Genomic DNA, 17,394 nt, shown 5'->3' on the forward strand with positions numbered 1-17,394 from the left:
GATGATAATGTCACCCCCTTAGAGGGCTAATAGGAGAGAGAAAGGAATTGGCTCAGAGCAGCGCCAGCACACGGGGCTCTCGGTGGGGGCTAGCTGTTGTCCCTGTGCTTATTCCTCTTCATTCCACTGTGGGAATTCCTCATTCCCTGAGGGCCCAGTTAGGGACCCTCATGGAGATGGGCAAGACAGTGAGAGAGCGCATGTAGGGGGCTGCTGCCACACACAGTCACTCCTGTTCCCTTCCGCCTGCTTCCCTCCACCTCCATCCTCCAAAACGAGAGAACCAGAGCCAGGGCCTCTGCAGCAGGCAGAGAACCTCTGTGTAAATTGGAAAGAGGCTCACTCTCCCAGACAAGAGATGGGAAAAGAAGGCCAGATAAAGTGTCACTCTGCTGGGCAGTCACAAACCAGTGCACACGGTTGCGGTGAGCTGCAGAGAACTGAGTATCAGCCTTCGGAACTCCTAAGGGGTCTGGGCCTACCATGACCCAAAAGCAGAACCACTAGCAGCATTGAGGGGGCGGAGCGAGGCGCAGGCACAGACTCCGACGAGGATGAACACAGAAACGAAGATCCCAAGGAAGGAACGCCCGCTCCATTGTGGGTGTGAGGCTGCCAGGGACCCGAGCAGGAAACAGCGAGGGCTGAGGGTGGGCTGAAAAGAACCGTAAACTTACAACCACCTATTTACTCCAGGGCCCACATTTCTTTCGTGTTCACGCTCATCTCTGGGGAATTCAGCCCAGATTTTACCCAAAGCATTGCATTTCCTTATACTTAATTGGGTGACATTTAGAGGAAAACGCATGTGCCCTAAAAGATTCAGCAACACTTGGAGACCATCCTCAGAAAGCCACACCCACACGCAGGAACCAGGCCACCCGCACACGCTCTGGAAAGAAAGCCTCATGCAGTGGCTTGGCCAGCTTTGGGAAAACACCATCGCAGAAGCATCCCCGGGAGCCACGGGCCAACCCCAGGCCCGAGCTGTGCTCGCCCACTCTCCAGGAACCGAGCGCCTCCCCTACCTGAGACCACGGTGAGGCAAACCAGCTGCCCCTCGAGGGTCCTGCAGCAGCAAACGGGGGGTGCTTGGGGCACGGAAGTGGGGCACAGGTACGTTCCAGCTCCAGGCTGGGCTTCTGCAAATGCGAGCACTTCTTTGAGGCCAGCTCTCGATACTTTCCGGAAACATACTTTTCAGCACATTTTAAGAATCTTTTCTGTGTTCCTCTTTCACATGTCACAGAGCACTAAAAATAGGAGAACAAAAGATGTCAGTGAAAAAAAAATCTCTTTTTTTTGCAAAATCTGTGGGTTAAAATATCAAAGATATCTGCTTGAACATTTGTATAAGTGTGAACATTCAGTGAAAATTGTTGGACCTTAGCATTTTTAAGAGACATTATAGAATCCATGATTAAAAATAAGAGGACCTTGAGGGCATCATCCCATTTCACTGGAAAATTAAAATGTTGGGCTGTCATTGCTATTGGAACATACTGAAACTTAATACATAAGTACATGTGGTAACTACCACGGCTCTATGGATTGACCCACCCAACTGCAGTTGATGTTGGTTCCCAAAGCAGGGGCAGGTAGAAGAAACTCAGGGCTCACAATCTTCCCTAGGAATCCGAGTGCTGCCTGTGAGGAAAGGAAGGGTGCATGGAGAGCAAATCTCTTAGCTCCCCGCTAAGGCAGGCTCTAAGCTTGAGCTGCTCCAGTTGCAGACACCCTGGCTTATGCAGAGGTGCCCTGTGCAAACCAGCAGCCCAGGCAGGAGGCTGCAGCCCCTGCTTGCCGGGAGAACACACAGGAGCAAGGTACACTGTCCCACCACAGACTGGGCACGGAGGGTCTCTGGAGCAGAGGTCCCGGCCCCCGGCGTTGCTGTCTCCTGCTGGGGTAGAGTGGACGATGTTGTGCAGCTCCAATGGACCTCTGGCTGAAATGGCCTCAGGTTCCCCAGCAGAGAAGCCCAGGTGGCAACACCTGCCCAGGTCCTGACCTCGCATTCACATCTTTAGGCTTACAGGTGTGCTTTTTGTGCATCCTGATGGAAGATGGAGAGGAGTTGGAACACTCCTCTTGGTTGCTCGCTGATCTAGGTCTAAGAGAGAAACTCTGGCATGCGTGTGTGTGTGGTGTGGGATGTGTGTGTGTGCATGTATTAAATTTCAGGGCAAAGACTTTCTACCTGGACACAGCCCACAGATTATGTAGCCGTGTCACTTACTTTCTGTAGACTCTGCCTCTAGGGATATGCACCCAGGGATGTGTGTTTTCCAATGACAGTGCATTTGGTTCTATGGGACACTCATTCCTACCCTCCAGGTGAAAGAGGACCTGAGGTACATTGTTACCAATGGCAAGTTCACTCAAGCAAGCAAGGGTGCTCTTATTTTTTAGTGACAAACTGAAACAGTGTCTCAACAGGATTCAATGCCTTGCTTGGCACTTCCTACCAATCTGAACAAAGAAGGCATCGTTGGAAGGTGGGGAAAACACAGTGCCTGATGAGACCTGGGTCCCTCCCTGAGGAGCGTGGGATCAGGGAAGAGCTTTCTTCCCACAACTGCTGTGGCAATACAAAGGCACAGCTCTGGGTCACGGTAATCTCTCAATACCCTGTTCAGACAGGTTCATGCTTGGCTGGTGGTGCTGTTACCACGCTGTGGGGTGTAAGATTTCCGAAGCGCTTTTGGAAGCATTTGGTCCAAAGCTAGTCATGAAACCATCAGTATTCCAAACTAATGATTCCAGTGTTATTCCCATGATGAAGGGGTCCAGGACAGCTCCTGAATGGTGCAGAAGAAAGGGCTTCCCAGCCTCCTGCAGCACCAGGTGACCGATTTCAATAAAACTAACAGGAGAGTTTCCTTTCACAAACAGAACAGCTGTCCCCCGAAACTTGTCTCAGGAGATGGGTACTGTTTCTTTCCAAGCAACCCATGTTCTTCCTGCTCTCCAGGAGTCACGCATTTCCTGGCATGTGGCTACACCTGCCCAGGAGTTACATGATCCCCTATTCTCACTCACACTCACACCCCCTCAACCCTCTCGTCCTCTGCTCCACACTCAGGAGTTAGGTGAGTCTCCAGGGCCCCACTGTCAATGAGACGAGTGAACCCCTATTCTCACACTCACACCCCCTCAACCCTCTCGTCCTCTGCTCCACGCCGGACCAGTGATAAGGACATGGATGCCACTGTGTGAGATGCCCCCAGGACATGATTCAGAAGCCAAAGGAAATTAAGCAACCCCATGAAGTTGATGGAAGCCGAGAGGGTGGTCCGAAGCTGGCAGAACAGAAACTTGGCAGTGCAAGGAAGTCGAGAAGAGATAAAAAGGGAGAAGAGAGAGGAGCGGGAAGAGGAAAACCAGGAGAGAAGAGGCAGTCCTGGTGGGGAAATCTGGTCAGCCTTGCTCCCCCGAGACCAGGGTGCACCTACCTGGGACCAGGCGGACACCAGCCACTGCAGCTTCCTGGGCTTGTGGCAGCGCTGAAGTAGACAGGCTTCATGCATCCGGGGCTTGGGCTCTGAGGTGCAGACAGTGTCGGGCAGCAGCTGCGCTCTGGCCGAGGGGTTGGTGCTCTTACAGGCCACTGCCCGCTTCCTCCACCCCTTCCCACAGGTGTGTGAGCACTGCACAGAAGAGTCAGGATCAGCACCCAGCAAGGGCCACGTGCAACACAGCAGATCATGCAGGGGCCCTGCCACCACCCATGCCAACCCCGCCCAGGTTACCTCTGCCCAGGGCCCGGTGCTCCATGCCGGTGGGCAGCTCTGAGAGTTGCAGGCCTGCCTGCTGGAGGGAGCAGGCTGTGGGCACAGGCTGGCCGGGACTGGCTCCGAGTCATAGTGCACGCGCCGTGTGCACTGCACGGGGCGGCTCTGGGCACCCCCGCCGCACGTCCGACTGCAGGCACTCCAGTTCCCCACGGACCAGCTGGGCAGGGACAAAGAGACCTCGGTGAGGGATGGCTCCATCACTCTGACAGAAGCGGCCCCACACCTGATGTGGAGGTGGTGGCAAGATTTCCCAGCCACGGTCATGTGTGTGCAGTTATTTTCAGTTCCACTGTTCCCGAGTGAGCTCTCCTACCAGAGCCTTCCTGCCCCTGCTGTTTCTCACCTTCCTGATCCTGACTCATGCTATGCCATTCTTTCCCTTCCTCTGGCTTTCGGGTTCCAGTGGACTTGGAAAGAACCCTATTCGGCACAGTGTGTCTGTTCTCTTCTTTTTTAAAAAATGTAAAATTTCAAACATATAAAATACAAAACATCTATGGGTTCCTGTCCACTCAACTCTCCCAATTTCAGTGTATGTCCCCAACCCCTACTGCATTTTGAAGGTGATTCCAGACTTGAAAATATCTCATATGAATCTCTAAAAAATAAGGATTTTTTAAAAACATAACCATAATATCATCATAACATCTACAGCATTAATGATTCTTTAACATGCCTGAAGAGTTAGTGTTCCAATTCCCAGCTGTGTCATCAATATCCTAATTTGATATGTTTGTTTGAGGAATCCAAATAAAGTCCAGATTGTGCAACAGATTCACATCTTCTCTTGCAGGCTTTAGGCTTTCCCTTAAATTTTGTTTATTTTTATGTTCGATGTATTCGTTAAAGACAGAGGCTCTTTCCCTTACTGAGTCTTCCACAGTGTGGAAGCTGATTTTTTGCTCATTACAGGATTCTTGGAATTACATCTCTGTGATGTTGGTTCTTGTGTTCTTCTGTCCTCTATTTTTAATTCTTTAGTAGTTTGTTCTAGAGGCTTCTTCAGATTCTGGTTCAACTTTCTCATATGATTATTTCGTAAGTGATCACGCATTCTTCCAGCAGGAGGCTCAAGATGTCAGAGTATCTTTCTTTCAATTTGTTAGCAGCTGTGGATGCTTGTAAATGTGTTTTTCTTTCCTGGTGATAAAAGCATACCCCGTCAACATGCACGTTGTCAGGTGATGGGGTGCGGAGTGGAGTTGGAGCCAGGCTTTGTCCAGTGGGATCACCTTTGATCGAGACACTGTGCCTGAGTGTGTCTAGCAAGCCTCAGCTGGTTTTGCACAAGCCCATCTGCAGGAGGACTTGGTGTGCACCTTGGAGAGGTTGTCAAGAGGAAGGGGAATCATGGCCCCATAACAGGGACTCACTGGGACGGAGGGCTTGAGCTCCCTCCTGGAGTCACTTCTGAGGACTTGACGATTTCCATTCATGTTAATTTCCCTGTGCAACCCCCTGTGGGCCAGTCACAAGGGGATGGGAGGGGAGCTGGCTTCCTCACCACCTCCTTGCAGCACATCAGTGCAGGGCACCAAGGGTCCCACCCAGGGGTTGCCTGCAAGGCTCTGCCTTCAGCTGTGTCTGTGCTGAGGACCCAGGGCAGGGGCATCCTGTGTTCCACTCTACAGCATTACTGAGTAGAGTTAGGGCAACAGTGACTTGCTCCTGAATCTCAGAGTAAACCCGAGGACTTGTGAAGATGCCCAGGCTTTTCCTTTGAGCCTCCATCCTGTGCTCCCACACTGAATCCCACAGTCACCCTCAGGTTTAGGTGTCAAAGCAGAAACCCAGGGAGCTTGGCCAGGAACTCCGGAGGTGCCTCTGGCAGCAGCCATGGCACCTGGGAGAAGTATTCTCGAGGATGGCATTTGTGGACCCAAGTTACACAGAGAGAGACAGAAAGGAGAAGGGAAATCTACTATGATTCCTCCTACGAACATCACTGCGATGATTTCCTCACTCCTGCTTCCGGTGCTGTCTGTGTGTAAACATATTTTTAACATGGTCAAGAGCAGGCGGTATATGCAAGTTTTATTCAACATTCAAAAAATTCATTGGCTAGGCTGGGTGTGGTGGCTCATGCCTGTAATCCCAGCACTGTAATTCCAGGCTGAGGCAGGAGGAATAATCCTAGGAGGAGGACTTTTAAGCTTAGAAGCTTGAGATCAGCCTGGGCAACATGGCAAAACCCTGTCTCCCACACAAAAATTACAAAAATTAGCTGGGTGAGGAGATACACAACTGAAGTCCCAGCTACTCAGGAGGATCACTTGAGCCCAGGAGGTCAAGGCAGTGGTGAGCTGTGATTGTACCACTGCACTCCAGCCTGGGTGACAGAGCGGGACTCTGTCTCAAAAAATAGAATAGAATACAATAAATAAATAAAAATAAAAATTCATTGTCCAAAACAAGCGTTTTTCTTATACTTCAAAGCCTTTATAAACACATTTCAGTGTTTCTCTAATTCCACAATCTGGATCGAGGTATGCAGGTATCTAAGTAAGAAAATACAGACAAAAGGTTTGGACCTCAAGCTCCAGGAGATCCAGGAATATCCTGAAACTGCCCCAGTTCTATGCATGCCTGGCTGGACGGGATTTCTGAGCAAAATGATGAGGGCCTCTCCTCAAGTTCTCCAGGGAGTCTGTGACTCAAGTAATTTTAGAGCCAAGGTTTGGACTCTTCTGAAAATCCCGAGGATGAATTAGGTGGCAGAACCTCGAAGGAGCGGGAAATTGATGGGAAACAGAATTGATTCCACCCCGAACACACCACATGATTTACGGCTTTGAGATCGAGCACCATGATAGTTTTACATTCTTTGGTTTGTAGAAGCTTTGAATTATTTTGCACCAAGTGTTTATACGGAAAAGATACAATTGTAGTTTTAAGAAAATTATAAAAAGACTAAAATGTAAATTGTGTCCACATAGAAAGTAAACATGTCAGGGTTGTAGGAGTTGCCCTACATGGATTGTGATAATGCTTCAATTTTTCAATGTCAACAAGATTAGTGTTTTTTCTTTAATTCCCTGTTAAGCCACCTAAATTACATATCCTCATTATGAAAGACTGATTATTGGCTTCCTGGCTGTGATAATTCTGCAGGTAAAGCCTCTCGGTTACTCTGTGGCCGCTTCTGTGTGCTTTCCTGTTGTTTTTAACTTTCCTCCCATTTCTTACATTTGCTCTCTCAATCATGCAGCCTTATAAATTACAATGGGTGTTCTACACTGTGTTGGCTGTTCAAGAGCTTTTCACACCGCCTCGTTAAGTCTTCTGTCTCCACCACCTTAAGACGTTCCAACTGGGTGGATCCATTCTCTGCCTTCTCTCTTAGCTGCACATCATTATAACAGTCCTCCTGAACAAAGCTCCTTCATACCACGTCTGGAAACACCGAATGTCTGTTTTGTTTAAAAAACCGAGCTTTAGGGGAATGTCTTCATTTCAGCTCACGAATGAGTCAAAATCCACGCAAGCTTCTGTGCTAATGTCTGAGGGTTCCATGAACGGTAACAAGCTGTGTTCAGTAGCTCACCAGTGGCCACAAGGGTTCTCGCTTTGTTTTGGTTTTCCTAAGTCCACCAACTGGAAGAATGCAAAGTGGCTGGTATTACCCAAATCAGTCAGTTTCCAAGGCAGGACTCTGGAGACGCAGTTCCCACTGACCCTCAGGACCTCCATTGCCCAAGGCTCCCTCCCAGGGTGCGCCTTTGTGGCTCTCAACACTGCCCAGAAAAGTGATGGGGTTTATAGCCTTCACTTAACAGTCTACCCAGGATTTCCTGGTACCATCTAATCAATATGCAATATCCCTAATGCCAAACAGTCTTTAGTCATTTCTCAACAAAATGACTCCCTCTTCCCCATTAAAAAAAATTTAAATGACATTTTGGCTTTTGCATGTAATGCTTTCTTTGAAAATACCAGTTTCCAAAAAGGGTTTAGTAAAGTCCCTCGTCATGACGCACCACACCAGCAGATTATGTGTCCTAATGACAGCTCAGACGCAGAGGCCAGCCCTGGGCTGGACCCCAGCTGCTGCCTAGGGCCAAGCCCCACCACGGCAGCCGTGTTCTGCCTGCGGCTTTCACATTAGCACGTCTCCCTGAGCCTCACTTTCAGAATTTAGTTTCAGGGTCTTTTGCCTGCTGATTCTTTTTGAAATTTCACCATCCAGCACTCTGTGGTTCTATTTTCAAGAATAACTCTAGGAATCCTACACAGGAATCTCTCATAACACAATAAAGACAGAGAACAACAGTGGGGCAGAATCCTTGTCACGGCACAAGCCTACACGAGGCATTGATGAGTGTCAGGGCTCCAGCTGCCAGCTGGATTTAGTCCAGAGGGGTGGGTGCTGGATGCCGTGAGATGCAACATTAGAACACAGCATTCATTACGCCGTGCCTCTTCAGCATCGGAGTTAACACGTGGCGACTCCTGACTTCCGCATGCTGGTGTGTGGGTCACAACTTCCCAGTAGGCTGTTCTAAATGAAACCGTTCATGTCACTGGCTATACCCAGATACTCATACACTGCAGACTCAATGACCCAGGGGTCAAGACAGCTGCCAACGTGGTCTGACAGGATCAATATTGCTTGGTTTTTGAAGACACAACAACCTTGTCTTCATATAAAATAGCAGCATCTTCACGTGTATAATTTAAGATCTAATGTAAGTAAATTGAATGTTTTAAAGATAACAATGCACATTCAACAATAAACAGATGACAACTGGAAAAATCTGCCTCTTCCACAGGGAAAACATTAGTTAACAAATTAACTAAGAGTGCAGGCCAGCTGTAAGCTGAAAGCACAGAACCCAAGATCAGCAGAACTTGGGAGACACTGATGTCCTAAGCCTGTCTGACAGGTGGCCAAGGGTCTTTTTAGCCAAGGGTCGTCCTCCTCGGCTGGCTTGGGGATTTACTATGGGCCTAGGACAAAGGATGCTTCATCAGTATCACCTGGTGCCAGCTACACTTCAAGCAAGTTCAAAGGTAGAAGTCCAGCTCTGAAATAAACATTGATCTCCATGACCAAGTACACAAATGAGCACAACAGGTAGAACGAGTTATTAGACAGATTGCACCGTGCCCACACACGATGCCTTCTGGAGCAATGCACTGCAGTCTCCAAATCCTCCTAAAGTCCACCAGTCAGTACATCAGAAATCACATCCTCCAAAAACCCAGCAGTCAGGACATCAGAAATGACAGCAACATTCCAGCCCATCCCTCCCAGCCGCAGTTGGTTTTCAGAGATGCTCCTGACACTGCCTGGCAGGGCAGTACCCTCAGACTGTCTCCTGGGAGGTGTCCATCTAGGAGTTAATGCCAGGGTCTGGTCTGGTTTTTCACATGGGAACGGAGAGTCCATTTCTGATGACTGGTTGGTAAGGATCAGGGCCCAGCACCTCAGGGCTCGCTGTGAGCATTTGGAAGCTTGCAACTTGACAATCACTTCATTTTCTTCAGCCTCAAAGTCAAACCACTTTGCCTGACTTGTGAAACCGAAGGAGAGATTTACAATGAGCCGGACAGACACTGAATTGTTTTCACCTCTAAATGCAGGATTTCTTCGCTGAAGCACACAAAGCCAAACTGAGGACATCAAAGCTCCCCGCAAAGGCGGCGCCGTGGGCGTCAACTTCGGCGACTGTGAGGAGCCAAAGGTGTGTGAGGAGTTACTGCTCTGAGGCCAGCATGCCATTTTTACCAGGTTTTCCTGTCTCACCATCCTGTCATCAGATCTTATCTTCAAAGGAATCAGTATGATCTACAGAGCTTTCAGTGATGGGGGAAAGACAGGAACATGGAATTATGAGACACACAGACCAAAGAAACTGACCTTGCTTTTCAAAACAGCCAGCCTCAGTAATTCCCTCTTTCAACAAAAACCCCTCAGCAGAGGGTTCCTCTGCAGAACCGTGGGGGCTTTTGCATTCCCTTTTAAAAGGGAAACCAGTCAACTCTAAATGGCAACAGCGCTCTGGTTCTTGGGAGGCTGCCCCTCTGCCCACTTTCCAGGGACGACTGGAAGGAAGAGCAAGGCACTCTACTTTTTTCATCAGAGTAAGAGGTCTTCTCTTCTGTCTGGTGTTGACTCCTGCATCCTCTCTGCTGTGCTCCACAGCCATATACGCCATTGCTTACAGACCTCTATGTCTCGTGGGTAAAGGGCATCCAGAGCCAGTGGTCCCCATCTTTGCCCTCTATGCACCGGGAAGGGCTCCAGCATTGATCACATTTACCAGCCTTGTCTTCTGTATGTGGAGACTGAGCTCCCAGAAGCAAGGAGAAGCACATTGTACTGCCAGTCCCCTCTTCAAAACAGCACTACTGTCACAATCAGAATCATTCCTGCCCTGCTCAAAAGAACAGGAGTATTTCACCCTCTTCAGGTTTCTGTGCTGGAAGGGCACCTCTCCCTTGCTGCTTCTGTGCCCCTTCAACACCCACCCATTGAGCCAACGGTTTCTACTACAAATAACTTAACTTTGCTGTGGACTAAAAACTCCTGGGGTGGTAACACACGGGTAGGCAACCTAACGATCTAGACCTAATTCATCTGAGGTTGAGCCCTGTCTGAGTAAGAGGTAACTCCCTCTTTACCAGGCTTAACATCCAAGTTCTCATGCCCAACAGTAGCACAGAGGTGCGGCTGCTGTGGGCTCGCAAACACCTGCACATTCCTGGTCTCGCTCCTGTTCTGTGTGAACCAGAAATCGGATGGCCTTGGCCCTCTAGGGGTTAGGGGTCAGGAATCTGAAATTGTGCAAAGCCCTGGGGGCCTGGATGACTGGCAGCTTTGGAAAAATGATTTTGGAAATGTAACATCCAGTTCTTCAGAAAATCCCCGAGACTGACCACAAAAGTTCTGAGCTATCCTCCCTTCCCCTTTGTGGCCTCAATTTCTTGTATTAAAGTTGTACTAATTTTATTTTTCAACCATTATGAGGACTAACTAGGATGTGCCAATAAAAAAAACTGGGGAGGGCGGGGGAGTCTGGTCAATCGATTCTTCCGGAGGAAAACAGATGCTTTCATTCCCTGTCATTAGCATCTCAGCAAAGCCCATCTGAGCTCCTCTGAGGAGCAGGCTCTCTGGTTCTGCACAGCCCTCGTGATTTTGGAGAGCGTGTCTGCAGCAGGCTGCTGGCCCACAGCGCATGACTTAGCCTGTGTGAGTGCAAAGTCATGGAAGCTTGAGTTCCTTCTCAAAGAGGGACCCTCCCAGAACCAAAGGGGTTTCGGACTGGGGAGGGACCACAGCTGCTTCCTTATATACTGACTCTTCCAATATTGAAATACAGATATCTGAAAAGTAAAGGTAAAGATCTCCAATATTAACGTTCTTTCAAGCCTCCTAAACAACTCAGCTTAAGAACTGTGGAGATATTCCTAGCCAAGGATGTCCTACCCTCAGGGCAAGATCTTAAACTTCCATTGCATTTGGACATAGAAGGTTGTAATGGATGTACTGATAACTGTTCAGGGTACAAACGTTCTTCTGCTACCCCGACATGGAAGCACACAAGTGGTTTTCCAGTGGGTATAGAACTTCCTGTGCGAGAAGCCTCGGCTTTGTACTCTCTGGAGGGCAGAGCACTAGAGTATTCTCTGGATCTATTTCTGTGCTAGTGGCTCTCTACCTGTCGCTCCGTTCATCTCTGGACACTAGATGTGCTGCCTGGATGGGCTCCTCCCTGCTCACTGGTTTACTTCCAGCCTCGTTAGAAACTCTTCTTTAGTCATCCTGAACTGACACATGAGACTCACTGCGCCTCTTCATCCCTTGGCAAAGCACATTGGCGGCCGCCCACACCACGCTGAGCGCCAGTGGGTGAGGTGCCAGCCTTGCCCAGGGATGTCAGTATCCTTCTGCTGCCACTCCAAGGCTCGCAGGGAATGGGCTGAGTCTGTCCTCCAATCTGTTTATGGCAGCTGAACTTGTTATTGGAATTATGTAATATAATTAAATTTGGTGTAGCTCTATGAAACACGAGCATTAGAAAAGAAAAGCTGTTTCTGTGAAAACGAAGTAAAATCTTTGGAATGACTCAGCTGAGACCAGTCATTAAATGGCATTGCTGTCAAATTAGGTGTGGCTGAGACAAAAGTAAAATATTGAGGAAACATAAAAATTTTAAAATGACTTCCCACTCAGATAAATGGGACAAGTTTCATCCTTCTTTAAACAAACTCAAACTGGAAATTATATGCAATGAGCATGTTCTATGAAATAATCTACTTAGATCCTTCCACAGGCAGACTCTACTCAAAAAACAGTTCGGCTCATAATTAAAAGAATTAGCAAATGAATGCACATTATGTCTTTTAAGTGAACATAAATGTTTCAGGTACGTGTGTGCACTTTTTAAAAATAATTTTTCCCTCTATCTACTTTTTTCATCAGAGTAAGACGTCTTCTCTTCTGTCTGGTGTCGACACCCGCATCCTCTCTGCTGTGCTCCACAGCCATAGAAACCATTGATTACAGACATCTCGGTCCAGTGGTCCCCATCTTTGCTCCCTCTTCCTCTCCTGTCACCTGCCCTTCCTGTCATCCCAGAAGTGGGATGCCCCTGGCTTCATCCTCCAGCCTTTTTCTGACCCCACCAAATCACACAGACTCTGCTTCCCGATTTTCCAGCAAAGCTACTCCCTCCTGATATTCATGGTGGCTGTGTCCAGGTCTGTGATGGTTAATTTGATATGTCAACTTGTCTAGACTGCAGTAGACAGCTATTTAGCTGAGCGTTATTCTAGACATTTCTGTGAAAGCATATTTAGGTGAGATAAACATTCAAATCTGTAGGCTTTGCGTCAAGTTGATGACTCCCATAATGGGGGTGGACCTTATCCAATCTGTTGAAGGCCTGAATAGAGGGAGGTCTCCCCAGAAGGAGGGAATTCTGGGCTTCGGACTTGAACTGCAAAACTGCAACTCCTTCCTGGATTTCTGGTCCACTGATCTGTCCTGCAGATTTTGGACTTGCCAGTTCCCACAATCACATAAGCCAGTTCCTTCGTTTGTCTCTTGTCAGCTAAAGAAAAGGCAGGCTTTTAAAGAATTAAAGTTAGTTTTATTTAGAAGTCTTATAGAGGATTGCAACCAAGACAGCCTTTACCTCACACAGGCACATCCACAACCAATTGGTTCTGGTTCTTTGCAGAACTCCAATATGAGATCCCTGTCATTTTTCACAGGCATTGCTCCTTAATTGTCCCCTAGCTTCTGAGTCTGAGCTGATAAAAGCCAATCTCCACTCTGCTGCCAAGAAGTGTTTTCAGTGTGAACATGAACACACAGCACTACTATAATATTTGAAATTCTCCAAGGCTCCCCATTTCCCAGGACACAGGGCTCACGCACATGGACCTGCAGCCTCCACCCCCCACCTCTCTGAATGTCCACAAGCCCCAGTGGGTCAGTGGTTCTGGGAGTTCAAAGCTCCCAGGAAAGGGCCCCTGAGCTGTTAGAGTAAAGATGGGCTGTGTTGGCAAAGATACCACAGGATGGCAAGTCTCCGGTGTTGCTTCCTTTACGTCCAGACCTAAGGGTTCATTTGGTCACTCCAAGTACCTAACTAACATGTCCACTGGTTGCTTTTTTACCAAACGCTCAATTTGGCAGTCTTGCCCTGTATGTGGCCCCTGCCTCAGTAATATAGTAAACTCTTAACCTTTTAAAGGAAAGGAACGCAAGCTCACTGCAAGCACATTGGAAAGGCACGGACAAGGATAGAAACACAGCTGCTCATGATCTCAGGACACAGAAACCCCCTCTCATAGCATCCAAGCTCCAGGACAGACCTGACCGTCTGCGCTCCCGAAATCCGGCCTGGGGTGCTCTCTGGCCAGCTCTTTTCTGACAGTGCTGAAGAGAGACATGGTGATGAAGGGACAGCAAGAATGAAACCACATATTTTAAGGGAACGAAAGAGACTGGTTTGCAGATCAAGAGGAAACAGCATGAAGGAGCTCTGAGGGTTTCGTCCTGGGCAGGAGGCCACTTTGCCCACTGAATATTTTCTTCTCACACAAAGGACTTGTGTGAGGGAACCGAGAAAGGAAGCTGGGAACACAGAGCCACACGAGGCAATGACTCCTAACTGTCCTCAGGTTCAGTGCCACATCTATCGAGCTAAGAATGTGCCAGTGCCATCACCAGAAAACCAATGTTAGCAATTACATCTCATAAATTAAAAAAGAGCAAGAAAACCGTGACACCATCACAGCCTTTTCCTGCCACCTGCACACAGGCCAGGAAATGGCCTGTCAAGGTGCCCTCCACCTCTGTGTCCTCCACTGGGTCCCCTAGACTCACAGGGTCATTGTGGCTTCCATTCCTGTGAGACGCACCGCCTGTGCCTTTCCCTCTATCCACGGCATTCGCTGTGTTGAAGGGAATGAAGGAAAGCCTGTTATCCCTGTCACAGACACCATGTGGGGCCCATGGGCCAGGCACCACAAGCCCGTGCACCCAGTCAGACCCAATCGAGGGCCTCCCTGGACATTAAGAATGGCTATGAAGAGGAATGACAAACAAATGTGTCCCAAGAAGGGGTAGATGTTAAGATAGGCTGTGCAGGAAGTCAACAGTGAAAGGTTATGGTGACCGCAGGGCAAAGAGGTCTTCAGTGTGGCAGGAATGAGGGCTGCTAGGACAGGGTCCGTGAAGACACTGGAGGAGGCAGTAGCAGGTCCTGGAGGGTCATGGAGGCAGTAGCAGGTCCTGGAGGGTCATGGAGGCCACACAGCATTTGGATACCAAGCAAATGACAATGGAAAGCCATGGAAGGCCGGACTTGGAGAAATGTCTATACTGGGTTTGTATTTTATTTTATATTTATTTTTAAAATTATTATTATTATTATTTTTTGAGCTGGAGTCCCACTCTCTCACACAGGCTGGAGTGCAGTGGCACAATCTCAGCTCACTGCAACCTCTACCTCCCAGGGTTGAAGCCATTCTCTTGCCTCAGCCTCCCAAGTAGCTGGGATTACAGACTTGCACCACACCCAGCTAATTTTTTGTATTTTTAGTAGAGATGGGATTTCTTCATGTTGACCAGGCTGGTCTCACACTCCTGACCTCAGGTGATCTACCCCATTCAGTCTCTTAAAGTGCTGGGATTACAGGTGTGAGCCACTGTGCCTGGCCCAGGTTTGTATTTTAGAAGGATCACTGTGACTGCAGAATGAATAAGACACTAGAGGAATCTAGACTGTAGGTAGAAATTTCTACTCAAATCTCCTGAGGCTGCAAGGGTGAGAGGCTGGTGGCTTGACTATGACTAGAGCCTCCTTTCCATTAGAGGGGGCCATGCTGTCTGTCCACAAAACTTACGCTTTATAATTTGACGTTTCATCAATGCCTCTGTGAAACTCACAGGACTGAGCACACGTAAAAATACTAAACATTGGTTGACCAGTTGACAATGAACATCACCCTCCTCAATTCACAGACACAGAGCTATGTTATTTCTTAAATATAGTAATATATATATATATATATAAATAAATATAGAAGTTTCCTTTTGGGCTCACCATAATGTACCTGTGTTTCAGCAGATTTGCTTTTGCCTGTGGATATAGAAATCCATAAAGTTATAACCAGGCACCAACAGGACAACACAAATCAAAGTTCTTTGTGAAGTCTTGCCCTGGTCCATGACCCTGGCTGGCTGACCACCCGAGGACAGCCTTCCTGTGTCTGAGGCCTTGTGGTGCAGGGTTAGGGAAGCAGTGGCTCTGCAGTCAGGATGCCTGGGTTCCAATCTCAGCTCCAACCTTGCCAGCTGGACGGCCTTCAGGAAATCATTGGACACCAATGTCTCCATTCTCTCCTCTGCAAAGGGGAGATGGTCACAGTAGCTTTTCTATGCAGTGCTGGGCAGGCTGGGAGGACTAGCAGGGAGGAAGTGCTCAGGAAGGGCTGGTTGTGGTTACCATGATTTCATTCCTTTGTCTCTTCCTCATCCTGTCCCCTGCCTCTTCTCCTCCTCAATCCTCACCTGGGAAAGGGAGCTCATTCACATGTGGTCCACAGGATTCCAGACATTCAGTCCCTCAGCCTGTGTACCAGAGGGGAAGCCACGTTTCCCTATAGCAGTATTGTTTTATACTTAGTATATACATCCCTTCTGAAAATCAGCAAAGAACCACTAAAGACCTGACTGGTAAATGTGAATTAAAAAAAAAAATCACAGAGACACAGACATTAATTTTGTTGTATTGCCTCTTAGTGATTTTCTGGCATGGGTAAAAATGATGTAATTATGTGGCCATTACATGGAAACTATGTGATTTTGGAATATTTACTCTTATAAGAACTATTGAGAAATTTTAGAATTTCTAAAATGAGAAGGACGGGGAGGTTGAAAGGATGCAGAAAACAATGCTCCCAAGCAGCGGTAACTGGATGGGTTTATTTATACCTAACGAAAAGAAAGTGAATGCCATCTCAATGATGCCGGAAGAGCCCGCACAGGTGTTCTCCACCTCGCCTGGGGAGAGAATGAAAGCAAATGGTCACAGCGGGAAGAACAGGCCTTTCATGTCCTATGCCATGAAGGTTTATAAGGGGAAAGAAAAGACTACCAGTGCCCCTTACAAATCCCTCCTTTCAAACAGAAAAATGATATTAAATACTTGATTAACTCCCAAGAGAAGCTGCTGAAGCCCACTGCAGCATGGAAACAAGAATTTTAGGGCCTCCATTTTGTGCAACACCCTTTTTTTTTTGAGATGGAGTTTCGCTCTCATTGCCTAGACTGGAGTACAATGGCTCGGTCTTAGCTCACTGCAACCTCTGTCAAGTTCTTGTCTCAGCCTCCTGAGTAGCTGGGATGACAGGTATGCACCACCACGTCCAGTTAATTTTTGTATTTTTAGTAGAGACAGGGTTTCACCATGTTGATCAGGCTGGTCTCAAACTCCTGACCTCAGTGATCCACCCGCCTCGGCCTCCAAAAGTGCTGGGATTTTAGGTGTGAGCCACCACGTCCGGCCTGGGCAACACCGATATTAACATTCCCAGGGAGAAGTGGCCCTTCTGCCACAAAGTTCATGGACTGTGATCATGAGACCACTGACTTTGTTTAGATATTTTAACAGCTGGCTAGGAAATATCTTCCTCACACAGTTTAGGTGAAAGCCAGCTGCAAGAATACAAGCTTGTGTGTTACACAGATTTGATGATTTCAGATCTGACTTGCTTCTTTACCTAGGGAAATTTTCCTATCCTGAAGACAAGCCATTTTCTTGAGAAAGGAAATATGTTTCCTAAAATCGCTGAGAAGATAAATTTACTAAACAATACATCATCTAAGTCAACAAAAGATACTTGCACGCTAATAATGAGATGACCGCAGACTGACACTAGCTTTAGGTTTTCTGAACTACTTGGAAATTCATGGCTGCAATGCCATTAACACTGTTATTTTGCCCGGATTGAAAGGTGATGTAGAGACAGCACTTTTGATTAAGACACGCATTTTGCTGGAGGATGCTTTCATCTAGCCCAAAAGTTGGCAAATATCTTATTAAAGGACCAGATAGTAAATATTTCAGGTTGGTGG

The 17,394-nt window shown here is 47.8% G+C and overlaps 1 protein-coding gene across 1 annotated transcript in view; it reads right to left on the reverse strand.

The window, feature by feature from the left end:
• The window catches only part of ADAMTS16 (ADAM metallopeptidase with thrombospondin type 1 motif, 16), a 192,356-nt gene that overhangs the window by 22,601 nt on the left and 152,361 nt on the right, over positions 1-17,394 (reverse strand). The window contains exons 19-21 of the mRNA XM_011969411.1: positions 3,753-3,954; positions 3,456-3,650; positions 1,029-1,253 (exon numbers count right to left, since the gene is read on the reverse strand). Of these exons, the coding sequence (XP_011824801.1) occupies positions 1,029-1,253; positions 3,456-3,650; positions 3,753-3,954 (622 nt within the window). The remainder of the gene's footprint in view (positions 1-1,028; positions 1,254-3,455; positions 3,651-3,752; positions 3,955-17,394) is intronic.

This window comes from Mandrillus leucophaeus, unplaced genomic scaffold (genome assembly GCF_000951045.1).
Source record: "Mandrillus leucophaeus isolate KB7577 unplaced genomic scaffold, Mleu.le_1.0 Scaffold89, whole genome shotgun sequence".
In the NCBI taxonomy this organism is placed as follows: Eukaryota; Metazoa; Chordata; class Mammalia; order Primates; family Cercopithecidae; genus Mandrillus; species Mandrillus leucophaeus.